General features: G+C 56.4%; 1 protein-coding gene across 7 annotated transcripts; it reads right to left on the reverse strand.

The window, feature by feature from the left end:
- Window positions 1-1,005: 1,005 nt before the first annotated feature.
- On the reverse strand, window positions 1,006-9,285 carry FAM3A (FAM3 metabolism regulating signaling molecule A). Of its 7 annotated transcripts, none has more exons than XM_070257653.1 (10): window positions 9,090-9,285; window positions 8,685-8,757; window positions 6,956-7,069; window positions 6,331-6,354; window positions 3,997-4,912; window positions 3,827-3,885; window positions 3,274-3,324; window positions 2,858-2,942; window positions 2,656-2,782; window positions 1,006-1,766 (listed from the first exon to the last, which is right to left on the reverse strand). In XM_070257653.1, the coding sequence occupies exons 5-10, from the start codon at window positions 4,254-4,256 to the stop codon at window positions 1,671-1,673; spliced, it is 678 nt and encodes a 225-aa protein (XP_070113754.1). In that variant the 5' UTR covers window positions 4,257-4,912; window positions 6,331-6,354; window positions 6,956-7,069; window positions 8,685-8,757; window positions 9,090-9,285; the 3' UTR covers window positions 1,006-1,670. The 7 variants fall into 7 exon arrangements, with proteins under 7 accessions (XP_070113754.1, XP_001492253.3, XP_005614714.1 ...); XM_001492203.7 differs by having other exon boundaries at window positions 3,997-4,120; window positions 9,090-9,283; XM_005614657.4 differs by having other exon boundaries at window positions 3,997-4,120; window positions 8,855-9,225.
- Between the last annotated feature and the right edge of the window lie 5,668 nt (window positions 9,286-14,953).

Below are 14,953 nucleotides of genomic sequence, written 5' to 3' on the forward strand. Positions count from 1 at the left end.
CCCTAATGTCAACTCTGGGCTTTGGGTGATGATGATGTATCAGTGGAGGTCGGGTATGTGGGAACTCTCTTCCTGCTCAACTTTGCTGTGAACCTAAAACTGCTCTAAAAAAGAAAGTCTATATAAAAAAAATGAATACACATAAAGCGCTCCGCACAGGGTCTATGATCACCACCCCCGGGCCGACGCGTCCCCAACCGTTTGTGGTCCTGGCAGCACAACCACAGCCTCTCCTTCTGGGCTGTCCCTTGGCCTCTCACTCTTCTTCTGCCTGCTCCTTAAATACTTGTTTCTTGACATTTTGTTTGCACTCTGGCAGCACTTACTCCTAGAAGGCAGAGGCTCGGGAAGCCTGTCTCCAGAACCGGACTTGTAAGTCCACCACGCCCGCCACGGCCCCCTCGAGGCTGCCTGGCTGGCACCCTAATTCCTCCCATCCAGGAAGTCCAAACTGCCTTCTCTCCTTTTGCTGACCCCAGACCACTTCTGTGTCCCTGGATGTGCCATTCCAGTAAAACTCCTTACAGTTTCCTGCTGGTTCTTGCTCAGTGGAGGGAAATGTAACTGCGATCTGTGAGAAATGCCAAACAGCCCACATGACTTGGCCCTTTGCAGCCCTGATTTCAAAGGCATCCACCAGCCCGCTGTGGGGAGACACTAGCTCCTGAGGGAGGCTGGGCGGAGAGGGAAGGCACTTGGGCTGGTTTTAATCCCCATCCCTGTCCCTACAGGCCTGTGCTGTGTCCGAGAGAGCTGCGTGAGTTTCCTGCAGCCTCAGAGGGCAGAACCATCTCTCTCAGGTAAGGCTATGGGGATGCCAGTTGGGGAGCTCCTCTGCTCACCGCCTGAGTCACACCTCAGCTACAATGGACCTGTTGGTGGCAGGAGCCCTGGAGACAAAGGCTGTCTGCTAAGGCTGTGGGGGCAGGTCAGCTGAGCCTCCAGGACATGTCCCTCCCCCTGACACCACCAGCCCTGACTCCCCACTGAATGTACTTCATTCCATCGAGGGCCACCAATTTATTAAGAGGTCATCTAGAAGGCGGGCCCTCTGATAAACTGCAGGAGCCGGAACCCACTGCGCTAGGGACTGTCATCAGGCTCGCTGTCTTGCTGTCCCAGCTGGTCTGGCTCCAAGGCGGCCCCTTCCCGCAGAGAGCGAGGCAGGAGGCAGCCAGTCCCCCGAACTGGCCACCAGGTGTGGCTCACCAGAAGGAGTCACACTGGAAACAGGTTAGCCCACAGGGCAGCGAGTGGTGTTGGGACGGAGAGGTTCTGGAAGATGCCCCAATCCACCAGGCAGCTGCTACCAGACTTGTGCGATGAGAGGGTGAGCACCCAGGGTCCTTGCGGCTGGGGGTGGTTGGGAATCGGGTGGGGGCTAGCCAGGGGAAGCAGCCTAGGAAAAGGAGATGAGTACCTGGGCTCCCCTGACAAAGCGTGACGCGGCCGGCCCCTTCAGCCCCGACCACTGGTCATGCTTTGGTCATCAGTCACTGCCTTGGAGCCCCAATGTGTTGGGGCAAGAGAATGTTCCTGGCCGGGTATGGGGTCGGGCCTCAGCCCTGCACTGCTGCCGCCGCCGCCGCTGCCGCCGCCGCCGCCGCCACCGCCTCCACCCGGGCTGGGCACACGCAGCCTCCCTCAGCCTGGAGCTCACGCTCGGTGGGCTAGCTGGCCATGGTCCTCCTCGGGATGCAGCCTTCCATCTCCAGCGCCTCAGGCCAGCCTTCATACTTATTGGTGTGCTTACTGTTCTTCACGTGCTGCAGGGTGGGGGGAGCAGGAAGTCATAGCCTCAGCCCTCAGGCACAGGGGACAGACAGAGGTTTCAGTCCCCCTGTGCTAGTGTCAACCAACTGTGTACTCTCTGCCTGCCTGCCTTGATTTTCTCATCTAAAAATGGCAATAGCTGCGCTGGCCTGCCCCCTCACAGGTGGAGCGGGGGGTCAACTTCTGTGCCCTCATGTTGGCCTGGAACACAACGGTAAGGGAAGGAGGGAGTGTGTGTGTCCCTGTCCTTACCTGGCCTGCAGGCAGCTGCTGGAAGCTGCAGAAAAAGCCAGGCCAGAGGGGGCATTTCTTCTCTGGGGGCTGAGCTGCTCTTTTGGCAGCCAGAGCCTTCCAGAAACCACTGGAACAGCCTGTTTGCCTTGTCCTGCTGTGGGGAGCAGGGCTTGGGGGCACCGTAGCTTTTCACTGGACTGGGAGCCTCCCCAAAATAAGGATGGGGCCTGACACATGTGGCCCCAGAGGAGCAGCTGGCCAGAGGGCAGCCAGGGCTGGTGGCAGAAGGGTATATAGTGTCAATCGGGGTACTGGGTCTTGGGAGAATGGGACAGAACTGAGCATCTTGAAGATGTTTGAGAGGAAGGTTGCTTAGTTGTGACTCTTGCCAATGTGAAAGCTTTGCCATTTAAAGACTGAAATCCATACAGGACAGACAAGGTCACATTACTGCCCCTCCCTGTGCAGACGGTGAGGGGCCAGGCCTGCCTTGGGGGTGTGTGCTAGGGCAGAATTCAGGGCAGGCTGTGGTGTGAACAGAAGGGGACCTAGCAGGATGGTCAGCGGGGCGGCCAATGTCTGCAGGCAGAAGGGGCAGGCAGACTGCCCTGGGCTGGGAAGCAGAGGCACCACGCTCTCCAGGTGTACCTGCTCAAAGGGGCTCTTGTTCTGCACGCCCTTGGCCCCCACAAACACCCAGCTGTCCCGGAAGGCGAGATCCTTGACATTCTTGCTGCCCAGATCGCTGAAAAGCTTCCTGGTCTCTTCATTCATCCTGCCGCAAAGAAGGAAGAGATGTGAGCCTCGCCGGAGAAGGGCCAGGCTGAGGCTGGCCTTGGCAACCACTTACTTGGTGGCTGGGTCATCATAGGACGCCACGAACACCAGCGTGCCTTCATGCAGTGGCCGAATAAACTTCAGCAGATCGTTGACATCTGGGGGGACAGGTCCAATGGAACACGGAGCATCAGGCACCACTGAGCACCCTTCCCCCACAACCCCTGTGCTCCAAATGAGGAAACTAAAGTAGGGATCAGGCCAGGGACATATCCCACCAATGGGGGCCAAGTGAGTGCAGGGGCAAACTGGTATAAGAAGCCAGGGCCATCCCCATGACCATACACCTGTCCCTTCCCACCTTTTCCAAACCCAAGGAAGTGCTTGAGAAGCCCCCAGCGAATGGATAGAAAGAAGAGTGTTTCAGGGGAAAGACTCCCAGTCGTTCTGCTGCACAGTCACAAAGAGGAGGCCACAGCTGCCACTCACCTCCTGCCCACATGTCGAAGGCTCGGGCCTCGATAAGCTCACCGCTGACCCCTGGGTCGAGAGGGAGGGAGGGGGTCCTACTGGGCAAGCGCCAGGGTAACTCCACCCTACCACCTCGATCCCCCCAGATCAGGACATGGTGGTGGCCACCAGGTGCAGCCCTTCTGGAAGCTTTTCAAACATCCCCCCATATTCATGCCCACTGTGCCCCTCGTTCAGACAGCGGCAGCCCGCCTAAGGCTGCAGAGCTTCTGCCTGGCATTTCGGGCCCTCCAGGAGCTCTCCATGAAGCACCCTCCAACTTCCTGGAAACTTCTAGTTTTTTACTGCTACCATGGTTTTGTTCATTGGGTCACTTCTGTGGAGCCTTCAGCTCACACAGACCCCCGCAGAGACCCCTTCCCGGGCCTCCCTGGGAATTCCTGGAGGGGAGGGCCAAGACAAACAGCCAGACACCTCCTCGCGAGGAGAGGGTGAGGAAGCAGGGTGGCAGGTCATGGCCCAGCTCTGCTTCTCTGGTCTTAACTCTGACCCCACATCATGGAGGACTCACCGTTCACTAGGGCGATGTTCAGTCCACGTCCCACGTTGTCCTTGACACTGCTCATGAGCCTGGCAGGGAGACGGAGCCCTCGAGTAGCACATCTGCTCTGCTTTCCCTCACAGACCCAGCTTTTGGTCCCCCATTCCCTCCCCTGCCTCTGTCTACCCCAAGCAGCTCACATCTTGTCCTCGAGGCAGATCTTGGGTCCGATGACATTGGCAGCCCCGCTGACCATGCGAAAGGCCAGGTGCTCCTCAGGACATGGCTGGGGCAGGCCGCACTTGTACTTCCTGGCCCGTGGCTCTGAGTGGGGACAGGAGGGGTGACCCATGGGCCTGGTCCTGGGGTCACCCGAGATCGGAGACAGGGAGGCCAGGACCAGCCCATAGGGAGGAATGAGTGACCACAGAGCAAAGGACTGGTGGTGGGGAGGGGACATGGCTCAGGCCAAGGCCAGGGACACTTCCATGGATACTCTGCATCCTTCTGGGGCTGCCCTCAGGGCAAGGTGACAGGGACCCCAGGGAGGCTTTTCTGCCACTGGTGGGAAAAAGGAGGCGGGAGAGCTGGCTTGGGCTGTGCCCGTACCAGGAACAGAGCACAGGTGGGGAAGGAAGGAGCAGCTGGGAGGGTAACTGCACAGATGAGTGCCCGGCCAGACTGGACTGCAGGAAAATAGCTCCGAGAGCACCTGGTTCCCATGGGGTGGGGTGGGAGGACGGCTTCTGTGACAGGTTGAATTGTACCCCCACCAAGGATGTGTTGAAGTCCTAACTCCAAGTACCTCAGAATGTGACCCTATTTGGAAATAGGGTCACTGAAGATATAATTTGTTAAAATGAGATCATCCTGGAGTAGGGTGGGCCCTAAATGTAACGACAGGTGTCCTTTAAGAGACAGAAGAGGAGACACAGACACGGGGGAGAAGGCCACGTGGAGACAGAGGCAGGGACTAGAGTGAGGTGGCCACAAGCCAAGGAACCCCCAAAAGGGGTTCCCCCAAAAGCTGGAAGAGGCAGGACGAATCCTTCCGTAGAGCCTGCAGAGGGAGTGTAGCCCTCCAACGCCCAGATTTCAGACTTCTAGTTTCCAGAACTGTGAGAGAAGAAATTTCTGTTGTTGAAGTCACCCACTTTGTGGTACTTAGTTACAGCTGCCCCAGGGAAATGATGCGGATTTTGATACCAGGAAGTAGGGTGCTGCTATAAAAAATCTCTAAACATATGGAAATAACTCTGGTGTTGGGTAATGGGTAGAGGCTGTAGAATTTTGAGGTGCATGTTAGAAAAGGCCTAGATTGCCTTGAAGAGAGCACCAGTAGAAATATGGACATTAAGGGTGATTCTGGTGAGTGCTCAGAAAGAAGAGAGAACAGTAGAGAAAGCTTCTGTTGTCCTGGAGAACACATATATCATCATGACCATAAGGTTGCTAGAAATGTGGAATGCTAAAGGTGCTTCTGGTGAGATCTCAGACGGAAATGAGGAACACGTTATCAGACACTGGAGGAAAGGCGGTCCTTGTTATAAAGTGGCAAAGAACTTGGTCAAATTGAGTTCTAGTGCTTTGTGAAAAGTAGAACTTGTAAATGCTGAACTTGGATATTTAGCTGAGGAGATTTCCAAGCAAAGTATTGAGGGCACGGCCTGGTTTCTCCTTGCTGTTCACAGTAAAATTTAAGATAAGAGAGAAAAACGGAGAAAGGAATTGTTAAACATGAAGGAACCAGAACACGAAGATTTGGAAAATTCTCAGTCTAACCATATCGTGAAAAATGAGAAATTGTGCTCTGGAGAGAACATGAAGGATGTGGCTGGACAACTGTTTGCTAAAGAGCTGAGGCATGTGACTGACAGATCCACTTAACCATGTCAGCAGAAGCCAGGAATAGAGATGGGGTTACCCAGGAAAGATCTGAAAGACTTTCTTGTCTTATAGCTTAGACCCTCATGAATTGCACAGGAGACCAACAAGGTTTTTGAGAATTTTATACTAGCAGAAACACTGCTGGCCTGGACTGAAAGGGACAGAGAAAGGACAGAGGGAAGGAAAGATGACTCTGAGGGCAGAGTGGTGGCTACAGAGGCCAGAGATGGCACAGGCCCAGAAGGTAGGGCGGTCCCCTCCATTCTGGAGGGCCCCCCAGCCCAGTGGGCCTAGAGGACAGAGCATCGGGTCACAGAGGATTCTTCACAGGCCTTGAAACCTAACGGCATTTGCCCTGCTGGGTTTTGGACCTGCTTGGGCGTGGTGACCCCTCAATTCCTTCCACGTTCTCGCTTTTGGAATGGGAATGTCTCTCCTATGCCTGTCCCACCAGGGTATTCTGGAAGCAGGGAACTTGTTTTCTAGGTTCACAGCATGCAAGCAGCTCCAGGGGGCTGTGATGGCTAGTTTGGGGAGGGATGAATGGAGATGAGAAACCATGGAGGACTGGGGGCAAGCAGGGGTGTCACAAAAGTAGCATGAGGGGTGGGCGCAGGGGAGGAGCAGGAAGGTGACAGGAGCCTTACCTACAGTCGCTGAGTTCTCTGGGCCTGTGGGTACAGAGAGTTGTTTCTGTTAGCCTGGAGGCCTCCAGGCTAACAAGGGCCCTACACCATGGGCCCTACACCGTGAAGTCAAGGTAGAGGGGCAGGTAGGCTCAGGGACCATGGGCTAAGCCAGGCTGACCTTGGCATGTTCCTGCTTAAGACTGAATGATGTTCAGATGCAAAGCTCCCTGCTCCAGGAAAAGGGTGAATCAGAATTGTAAAAAGTACTTAGGTGAAGCGTCACCAATAACAAGGTGTAGAGTCCCCTCTCTATCTCAGAGCCCCCTGGAAAGCCTGCAAGGAGCAACCAGAATGTCATACCCAAAGTTCCACAGAAGCCCCCTGCCCCCTAGTCGGGTCCCACTGACTCCAGCTGGGCACGGAATTCTAATTAGCAGGGACTGGCTTTCCCAGCCAAAGCAACTGGGTGGTAGGGGAAGGCTGCACTGGATGCCAGGAGACAGACTGAGGGCAGCTAGAGGTGGCCTGCCAGGGAGACAGAAAACCCAGGCCACCCCCACCCCTACCCGGAGCCTCAGTCCACAGGCCCAGGCGACCACCCTGGTGACCTCCGTAGTGGGGCAAGGAAGAGTTCCACACTCACTGGTGAAGAGTTGCTGGATGCGAGGAAAGCCACTGCCAGGCCCACCCAGGAAGATGCTGACTATGATCCAGGTGAGGCCCACGATGACAACCAGGGCCACAATGCGGAGGGGGCCTGGAGATAGGAAACACACAGGCAAGGCCACCTCAGATGCCACTGAGCTCCCAAATGACCCCGGGGCCTCTCAGGACAATTGCCTCATCCACTTGGGAAGAAGTGACTGGAGGACAGGAAGGTGGGGACCTGTTACCATCCACCAGGCCTGAGAGCGGGCCTCGAGCTCCTGGCAGGTAGAAGGAGGAAACTGAGTTCTAACTCCAAGGCTCTCGGCTTGGTTCTCCCCAGCAGGTGTGGAGGGGCCTTCCAGAACTCACTGCTCAAGAGGGCTCCAGTGCTCCCCCCAATTTCCTGCCTTTGAGGCTACCAATATATTTGTGTCCCACCCATCCTCCTCTTCTTCTCCTGGGAAAGCAAAGGAGGGGGTCCTCTGTCTTTTGAAGACTGGTCCCTTCACCTGCTGTGGGCTGTGCTGGCAGCTCTCCTCCCTGCTCAGGTTTCTTGTAATGGCAATCGTTCTCTCTATCTCACTCTTTCTCCTCTATTTTCAACATGTCACAGAAATGTTGGTAAGAAAGCACAGAAGGAAAAGCCCTCCTTCAGAATCACATCCCCATCCAGCCACTGACCTCTCTCCCCTCCCTTTCTCTTCCCCGTCAGCTCCTCCAAAGTCATCTACGCTGGCTCTTTCCATAGTCTCACCTCCTACTCTCTCCCAACCTACTCCAATCTGGCCTGGTCTCCACCACCCCACCAAAACAGCTTGCTGCCAAGGCCACCTATGACCTTCTTGGTGTCAACTCCCCGTGTCACCTGTCGGCCCTGATCTTCCTTGGCCTCTCAGGCTGCTGCCCAGGCCTTCCTGCTGGAAACACTTCTGCACTGGCTTCCAGGATGGCACACTCTAAACCTATCTGGTCCCTCCTCCTCCTCCTCCTTGCTTAGATCGTCCTCTTACTCTGTGCTGAAAAGCTGGACTTTCCCAGGCTTCTGTCCCAAGCTGCCTTCTCAGCCTATGCTCTCCTCTCCCACTAGGTGCTCTCATCTACTCCTGTCCTTGAATTAACCCCCATTCTCTACTGCGACTCTCAATATTGTCCTGCCCCAGCCCTGACCACTTTTGAGGCCACACCCTCTCAGCCAGTTCCTCAATGGGCAGCTCCACTGGGATAGATTCATAACGCTGCAACCTAAGCACATCTGAACTCCAATTCTTAAATTCTGCTCTCCACCCCCCAACCTGTCCCTCCCCAAGTCATCTTCATTTTAGCTGCCAAGGCAACAGCAGGTCTGGCACTGGGTTCAATATCCAACCCCATGGCCAGTCTGGTCAGACTATGCGTCTCCACCTCTGCACCCCACCCCTCTCCACCCAGTGGCCATGCTCCCTGGAGCCTCTCCCACAGCTCATTTTCCAAACAGTGCCCAGTTATCCGAGTTGGGAGAAATCAACTATCCTAATCCTCATCTCACAGCTTGGGGAGCTGAAGTTATGGAGGTGAAAGGATCTGTTCAAGGTCATAGAATGAGGGTTTATGAAGAGTCCTCGGTTTCTAGAACCAAACCCAGTGGTCCAACCGGGCCCCTCTAGACAGAGACCTCTAGACACCTGGGCCTCCAGCCAGGTCCCCTTTCCAACTCCCACCCGTTGTTCACTGTGGAAGCCACCCACCTGCCAACCTCATGTCCACTTCTCCTGCTGGTTTGGGGCCGCCGGCTAGAGCACTGTTTGGGGACCGCGCGCTCTGGGGGCAACAAAACAAAAGAGCAGATTTGGGTGGGGGTCAGGGACGAGCCTGTGCTGGGCCCCTGCCGCAGGGTGGATGCGATCGGTGCACTGACTTGTTCGTCCAACCACCTGGCCAGGCTCCTCGGGGACGTGGAGAGAAGCCCTGCCAGGCTAGGAGGGAACTCGGGAACCCATCGGCTCACGATCGTGCCCACGCGAGCCCCTGGGGCTGGCAAGTGGAAATGGTCCTCCTCCCGGACGCGGGTCCCTCGCTGGGAGGCCCCGAGCTCAGGCCGTCCCTCCGGGCCTGGGGACCAGTGATGAGGGCTGGGTCGGCCGGAGACTTGCCTGGCAGTAGGGAGACGCGGGCTCGGTCGGGGGCAGCCTTATCAGGCTAGCCGCCCGGCTCTTCTCGGCCAGAGAATGGGAGACAGCCGCGCAGCGCGACCCAACAGGCCCAGCAATGGCTCCCCAGGGCGGGGCCACAGCCCTCCGGTGCCACCCCCGCCGTCCGCTGGGTGGGAGGGCCTGCGCCGGCCCCGCCTCTGACGTGCGCTCGGGTTGAGTCGCCAAGCCGCCAAATGGGAGGAGCCCTATCCGGCCTCGCCCCTGACCCCACGTATGCCCCGCCCCAGAAGTCTCCCCCGACTCCTCTCGGGCAAGAGATTCCAGCCTTCCTATGCTTCCAGGGCTGGGGATACCCTCCTGCCCTGTGGTCGGATTTCTGAAGCCTGGGAAGAGTCGGATAGATCTGGTGGGACTAATTAGAAATTGTTTTAAAGTTGCTATATGTGCCTTTTAGAAACATGGCGGTACAGAAGAGTGCACGGTAGGAAGACACTGAATGCGACGAGCCGGAGCCAACCAGGCTCAGAGCTGCGACGCCTCTGCTCGAGGTCTGTTCTCTGGATGGAAGTGCGTTCACGCCGTCTCACGTATCGCTCCGATAAGGGGAGCGGGCGTCTAAAGCGTTATTCAGACCCGTTGGAAAACTCCTGCCTGCTCCTCTAGCCTTCTTCAGGAAGGCGTCCCTGACATCATCCAATGCACCCTGATCACCTACTGCACCGGGGGAGCTGGCGCCACCCCTTTCGACCGGACCCATTTTTCTGGAGGGCAGCCGCTGGGTGGCATGAGAGCCACAGAAATATCCGTGCCCTTTGACCCAGTGAAGCCACTTCCGGGAACCTTCCTAATGGAAGAGTCCAAAATACAGAGAAATCTTATAAAGCCAGGCAATGACAGAGCTCTGGTTAGAACCCAGTAGCTTTGGGCGCCTGCCCGCGAGCGAGTGGTTAAGTCCGCGAGCGAGTGGTTAAGTCCGCGCGCTCTGTTTCAGCGGCCTAGGGTTTCCCCGGTTCGGATCCTGGGGCGGGCACAGCACTGCTCATCAGGCCATGCTGAGGCTGCGTCCCACATGCCACAACTAGAGGGACCCACAGCTAAAAACATGCAACTATGTACCGGGGGGCTTTGGGGAGAAAAAGGAAAAATAAAATCTTAAAAAACCCCGTAGCTTCTACACTGGCATACACAACACTCCCTCATTCTTCCTAGTAAGATCAGAGTAATCAATTTCTGGGCTCTGCTGTGGCAGTCAGGGGTTAGTATCTGGGTTTTGTCATAGAATTTGGGATCAGATAATGCTGACCGTTTGCCAAACTCTCATACTTGTGGGTACTGAACCTTGGGCACCATGCCTGCCTCACTGGTCTTTCCTGCAATACTTGTAGTTGTGGTGCCCAGTAGAGGAGGCTCCCAGTTATACTCTCGGGCTGCCTGTTGGGCACAGTGCATCTGCCAGACTGGTAGTTCTTAGAGGACACTGTTTACATCTTGCTCAGAGCAATCATTTGGGAAATGTTGGTTTAATGAGTCCCCCTGAGGGTCCAGAGGCACATCTACCATCCCCAGGGGCACCACATGAGTGATGGGCTAGAAACCTGGGACTCAGTTTCAGGCCTTCTGTGCCTCATGGGGCAGCCTTGTGCACGTCCCTTATTTTCTCTGGGACTGTTTTTCGATGGGGACGTAGAGAGGATTAGACCCTCATGTCATAAGCCCTCATGTCCCTGCCCCAGTGCAGGCACCCAGGGTGAGGGGGCAGAGAACGTCTCCTCTGGGCCCTCTGGCCTGTGCCCCACTGAAGCTCCCATAGCTGAGGTGGCAGTTGACTGTTTTTCTTTGGGTCCTCATGTCTTTGCCTCAGGGTAGGCACCCAGAGCTGAGGTGACAGTTGATGCCCTCAACTGCTCCCTCGTTCCCCTTAGTGTAGACCTACACCAAGTGCTGAGGTAGCAGTTGGTGGTAATTATGTGGGCCTGCGTGCTTATGTCCCAGTGCAAGCACCTCCTGCCTCTATCCCAGAGGAGGGGCCCAGAGCTGAGGGGACAGTTGACTTCCTCCACCTAGTCCTTTGTGCCTCTGCCTATGTTTAATGACCCAGAGCTGAAGTGACAGTTGAATGACATCAATGGTCCCTCATTCTCTTTTCCAGTGTAGGCACCAAGATTTGTTTTTCAGTAGACTGTCTACACCTGGGCCCTCATGTCTCTGCCCCAGTGCAGGCACCCAACATGAAGTGATAGTTGATAGTCCCCAACTGGCCCTCATGTCTCTACCTACTCTTTCATTCTCCTTTCCTAGCATAGGGATCAAGATCTGGGCTTTCAGTTGAATGCTGTCACCTGGCCCCTCATGTTTCTGACGTGTAGCTACACGGACCTGAGAAGGCACTTGAGTTCCCTCTGCTGGGCCGCAGGTCTCTGCTGCTGTGCAGCTCCCAGCTCCAGTGCTCCTTGCGTCTTGTGTCTTGGGTCCTCATGCTCTGCCTCAGGGTAGGAACTTAGATCTGAGGTAACAGTTGAATGCCCTCGCCTGTCCCTCATGCCTCTACCCAAGGTTAGGCACAAAGAGCTGAGGTGAAAGGTGACTCTCCACTCCAGGGCCCTGAAGCCTCGCCTTAGTCCAGGCATCCAAAAATTAACTGTCTGTTGAATGTTGAAACCCAGACCCAATGCCTCTACCCCAGTGTAGGCACACAGAGCTGAGGGGACTTGTGGCTGTCCTCACCCTCTTGCTCTGTTCCAGTGGACATTCAGTGCCAGCTGAAAGCCCTTATACCTCAGCACCAATGTTGCCACTCACAGCCGAGGTGACAGATGTCTTTCCTCATCTGGGACCTGTTGCATCTGCCCTCATGTAAACACACAGATATGAGGTGACAGATGTCTCTCCTCACTGGGTCTGTCATCCCTGTTCCCCATTGTAGGGGCCCAGAACTGAGGTGACATTTGTCTCAATTCATGGATGCTCTAAGGTCTGTGTCAGAACATATCCACCCTTAGATGAGGTGACTGTCTCACAAAAGACCATCCTCACCTCATCCCTCATGCTTGTGCCTCATTGCAGGCACAGAGGGCGGAGGTGACAGCTGAATGTCCTTACCTGGGATCTCGGGGCTCTTCCCCAGTGCAGGCTTCTAGAGCTGAGATGACAGCTGTCATCAAGGCCCTCATCTCTTTGTCCCTCACAGGCACCCAGAGGTCAGTGTTCTCAGCAGGGCCCTCATGCCTATGCCCCAGTGTAGCACCCAGATCTGCGGTGTCATCTGACTGCCCTCACCTGGGCCCTCTGCCTGTTGCAGTGGAGACACTCAGAGCAGGATCAGATCAGGAGCTCCCTGCTTACACGTGGTCATCACGTGCTGGGTGCCTGGGAGGAGCCGGGTCCCTCCTCCACCTCGGGCTCCCGCTGTCACCCCTACGTGAATCCTCTGCTTCCAGGAGCATCCCCTTCGGCGATGCCATGTCAGCAGGTTCCCCAGGGGACCTGGAGGTCCCAGGGGACTTATCCCTAGCACATGGCTCTGCTACATGCCCCCCAAATTTATGAAGATCCGTGGGGCTCCGAGCACGAAGACTCCTGCGGGGTCAGAAGGGCCCCATGCCATTGTTTGCTTGGTTTTTCCCCCCCGAGGATTTGCTGTCATCCTCAGGGCTGTATTTTGAGGATTTGAGGTTCTAGGCCAATGGGCCAGGGTGGTTGGGGACAGATGTCTTTTCCCCAGGATCAGGCAGGAGGACGGTGCCCTCTGGTGGCAAGCAGGGGGAAGGTGTGGCCGCGTGTCCAGGGACCCATTCTTCCCCATCCTGAACCATTGTCTCAGGGTCCATCGCTCTTGGATCGTCATGGGCCTTTTGCAAAGCCTCATCTGCCCATTGCAGGCATGTGGCTGCAGTGCAGAGAGTCAAAGGCAAGACCCTCTGCAGCCAGAAGGTTACAGGGGAGCTTGGCAGTCCCTAGGCTGGGCCCATCAGCTCCCAGGGAAACCTGTGTCACTGCCCCTTGTCCAGGAGGCACAGGTACCAGGAAAGAGTACCAAGGCTGCTGCTCCCTGGCCAAAGCCCGGCCACCCATCCTGCCCACACTGAGCCTTCTTGGTTGCTCTGCATGGACCTGGGCTAGGGGCCACTCTAAGGTCCAGATTCCAGCTGAGGGAAGTCACCACTTAATGGTCTGTAACCTATCCGTGTCCCAGCAAGCTTCTTTCCCTACTCAGCTGGGTCCAGGTGAACTTGGTGGTCTCCCTCCTTCCACACCCCCCTGGTTACAGGAGACAGGGAGAGTGGGAATGGTGCCCTGGGATGGAGTTTGTGGGGTGGGGGGCGGGGGCACACGCCATCCTAGCTTATGGGACAGGAACAGGCCAGCTCGCCGTTTGAACCTCTTTGTCGTCTCCTGCAGTCCTTGGTGTGAGCCTTGGCTCATTCTTTAGACCCGGTGGTCCACCTGCCAAGCTGCATCTCTGTCTTCCTCATCCTAATCGTTCCCCAATTGTTGCCATCCCAGCCTGGGGTGCCCATGCAGGAGGGACAGGTCAGTGGCAGGCAAAGGAGAGGCCTGCACGGTTGGAGCACCAAGCTCTGGGCAGCTGCCCTCCCAAGCAGGGTGGAGGACAGAAAGGCCCCGGCTGAGCTGGAGGGAGGAGTCCTGGTGGCCAAGCTTTGGTTAACGGCCTGAGGGCCTTGCTCTGTCGCTCCGGGCCTTCCCTATTCTGGAACACCAAGCCCTGCCAGCTGCAGGGACCCGGTGTGTGTCCTCACCTCCCCAGGAGGGGAACCTTGCTCACCTGCTCATTTGACTGGCTGCTGGTTTGTTCCCTCCATAAAACGCATCCCCACCTGATCAGTCTGTTCATTTTGTGCCCGGTCAGTCGCAAGTCAGACCCCAGGCCGTGAGTAAAGGGACCACAGTCCTGCCATCTCCCTGGCACTCAGCTGAGAGCAGAGCTGGGAAGGGCAGGACAGACGCTCATGGTATGCTGCCTCTGTTGGGAGTGTACTGGGTTGAACAGTGGCCCCCCAAATCTGTGTCCACCCGGACCCTTGGAACGTGGCCTTATTTGGAAATAGGGTGTTTACAGAGGTTAAGTAATCAAGCTAAGTCAGGCCGAGGTGACACTGGAGGAGGGTGAGCTCCTAATCCACTATGACTGGTGTCCTTACAAGAAGACAGAACAGAGGGAGACAGGGCCACAGAGAGAGACTGGAGTGACGCGACTACAGGCCAAGGATGGCCAAGGATGTCGGCCACCAGAAGCTGGGAGACAAGGAAGGACCGTCTCCTAGCACCTTTGGAGGGACGGCACTGCTGCTCCACCTTGACCTCCAGCCTCCAGAACTGGGAGAGGACCAATTCGTTTTCTGGAACCTCTCGGTGTGTGGTGCTTTGTCCCCGCAGCCCCAGGGAACAAATACCCCAGCCGCCTACCTCGGAGGAGGGTCCAAGCCATGGTGCTGGACTCAGCCCTCCCCCTTGGCAGCCAACAGCAGTCACAAAATCCTGTCATCTCTCCTTCCTGAATACTTCTCGCCTCTGTGGACTGGCAGTATGTGTAAATGGTGAAGTGACCCGGCTGGGGCAGGGACACCGTGGGGTGGAGGCCCATGTGGGCAGTAAGCGCAGTGTAAGCATTTGGGTGGAAGGTGAAAAACACAACCTGTCCTCGTACTCCAAGCTGGTCTCGGGACGAAATCCCATGGAGTGGGGCACCGCTGTGAAGGGGCCTCAGGAGATGGTTGGGATACAGGGTCAGGGATGGAGGGAGGCAGGTGGCCACAGGCCCTCCACTGGGTGGACTGGCCTCAGGTGCAGGCACCCGCCTCCATGGTCACAGGTGGCAGTAAGGACACAACCAGGGGATAGGCAGG

The sequence above is a fragment of the Equus caballus genome, chromosome X, assembly GCF_041296265.1.
Source record: "Equus caballus isolate H_3958 breed thoroughbred chromosome X, TB-T2T, whole genome shotgun sequence".
Taxonomy (NCBI): Eukaryota; Metazoa; Chordata; class Mammalia; order Perissodactyla; family Equidae; genus Equus; species Equus caballus.

Bases quoted from the DNA above. Each gene is read 5' to 3' on its own strand.
- FAM3A (XM_001492203.7), bottom strand. The intron at 4,121-6,330 runs GTAAGGCTCCTG...GTCCCCACTCAG, and splicing joins AGAGAACTCAGCGACTGTAG to AGCCACGGGCCAGGAAGTAC. The intron at 3,325-3,826 runs GTGAGTCCTCCA...CTCTCGACCCAG, and splicing joins GAACATCGCCCTAGTGAACG to GGGTCAGCGGTGAGCTTATC.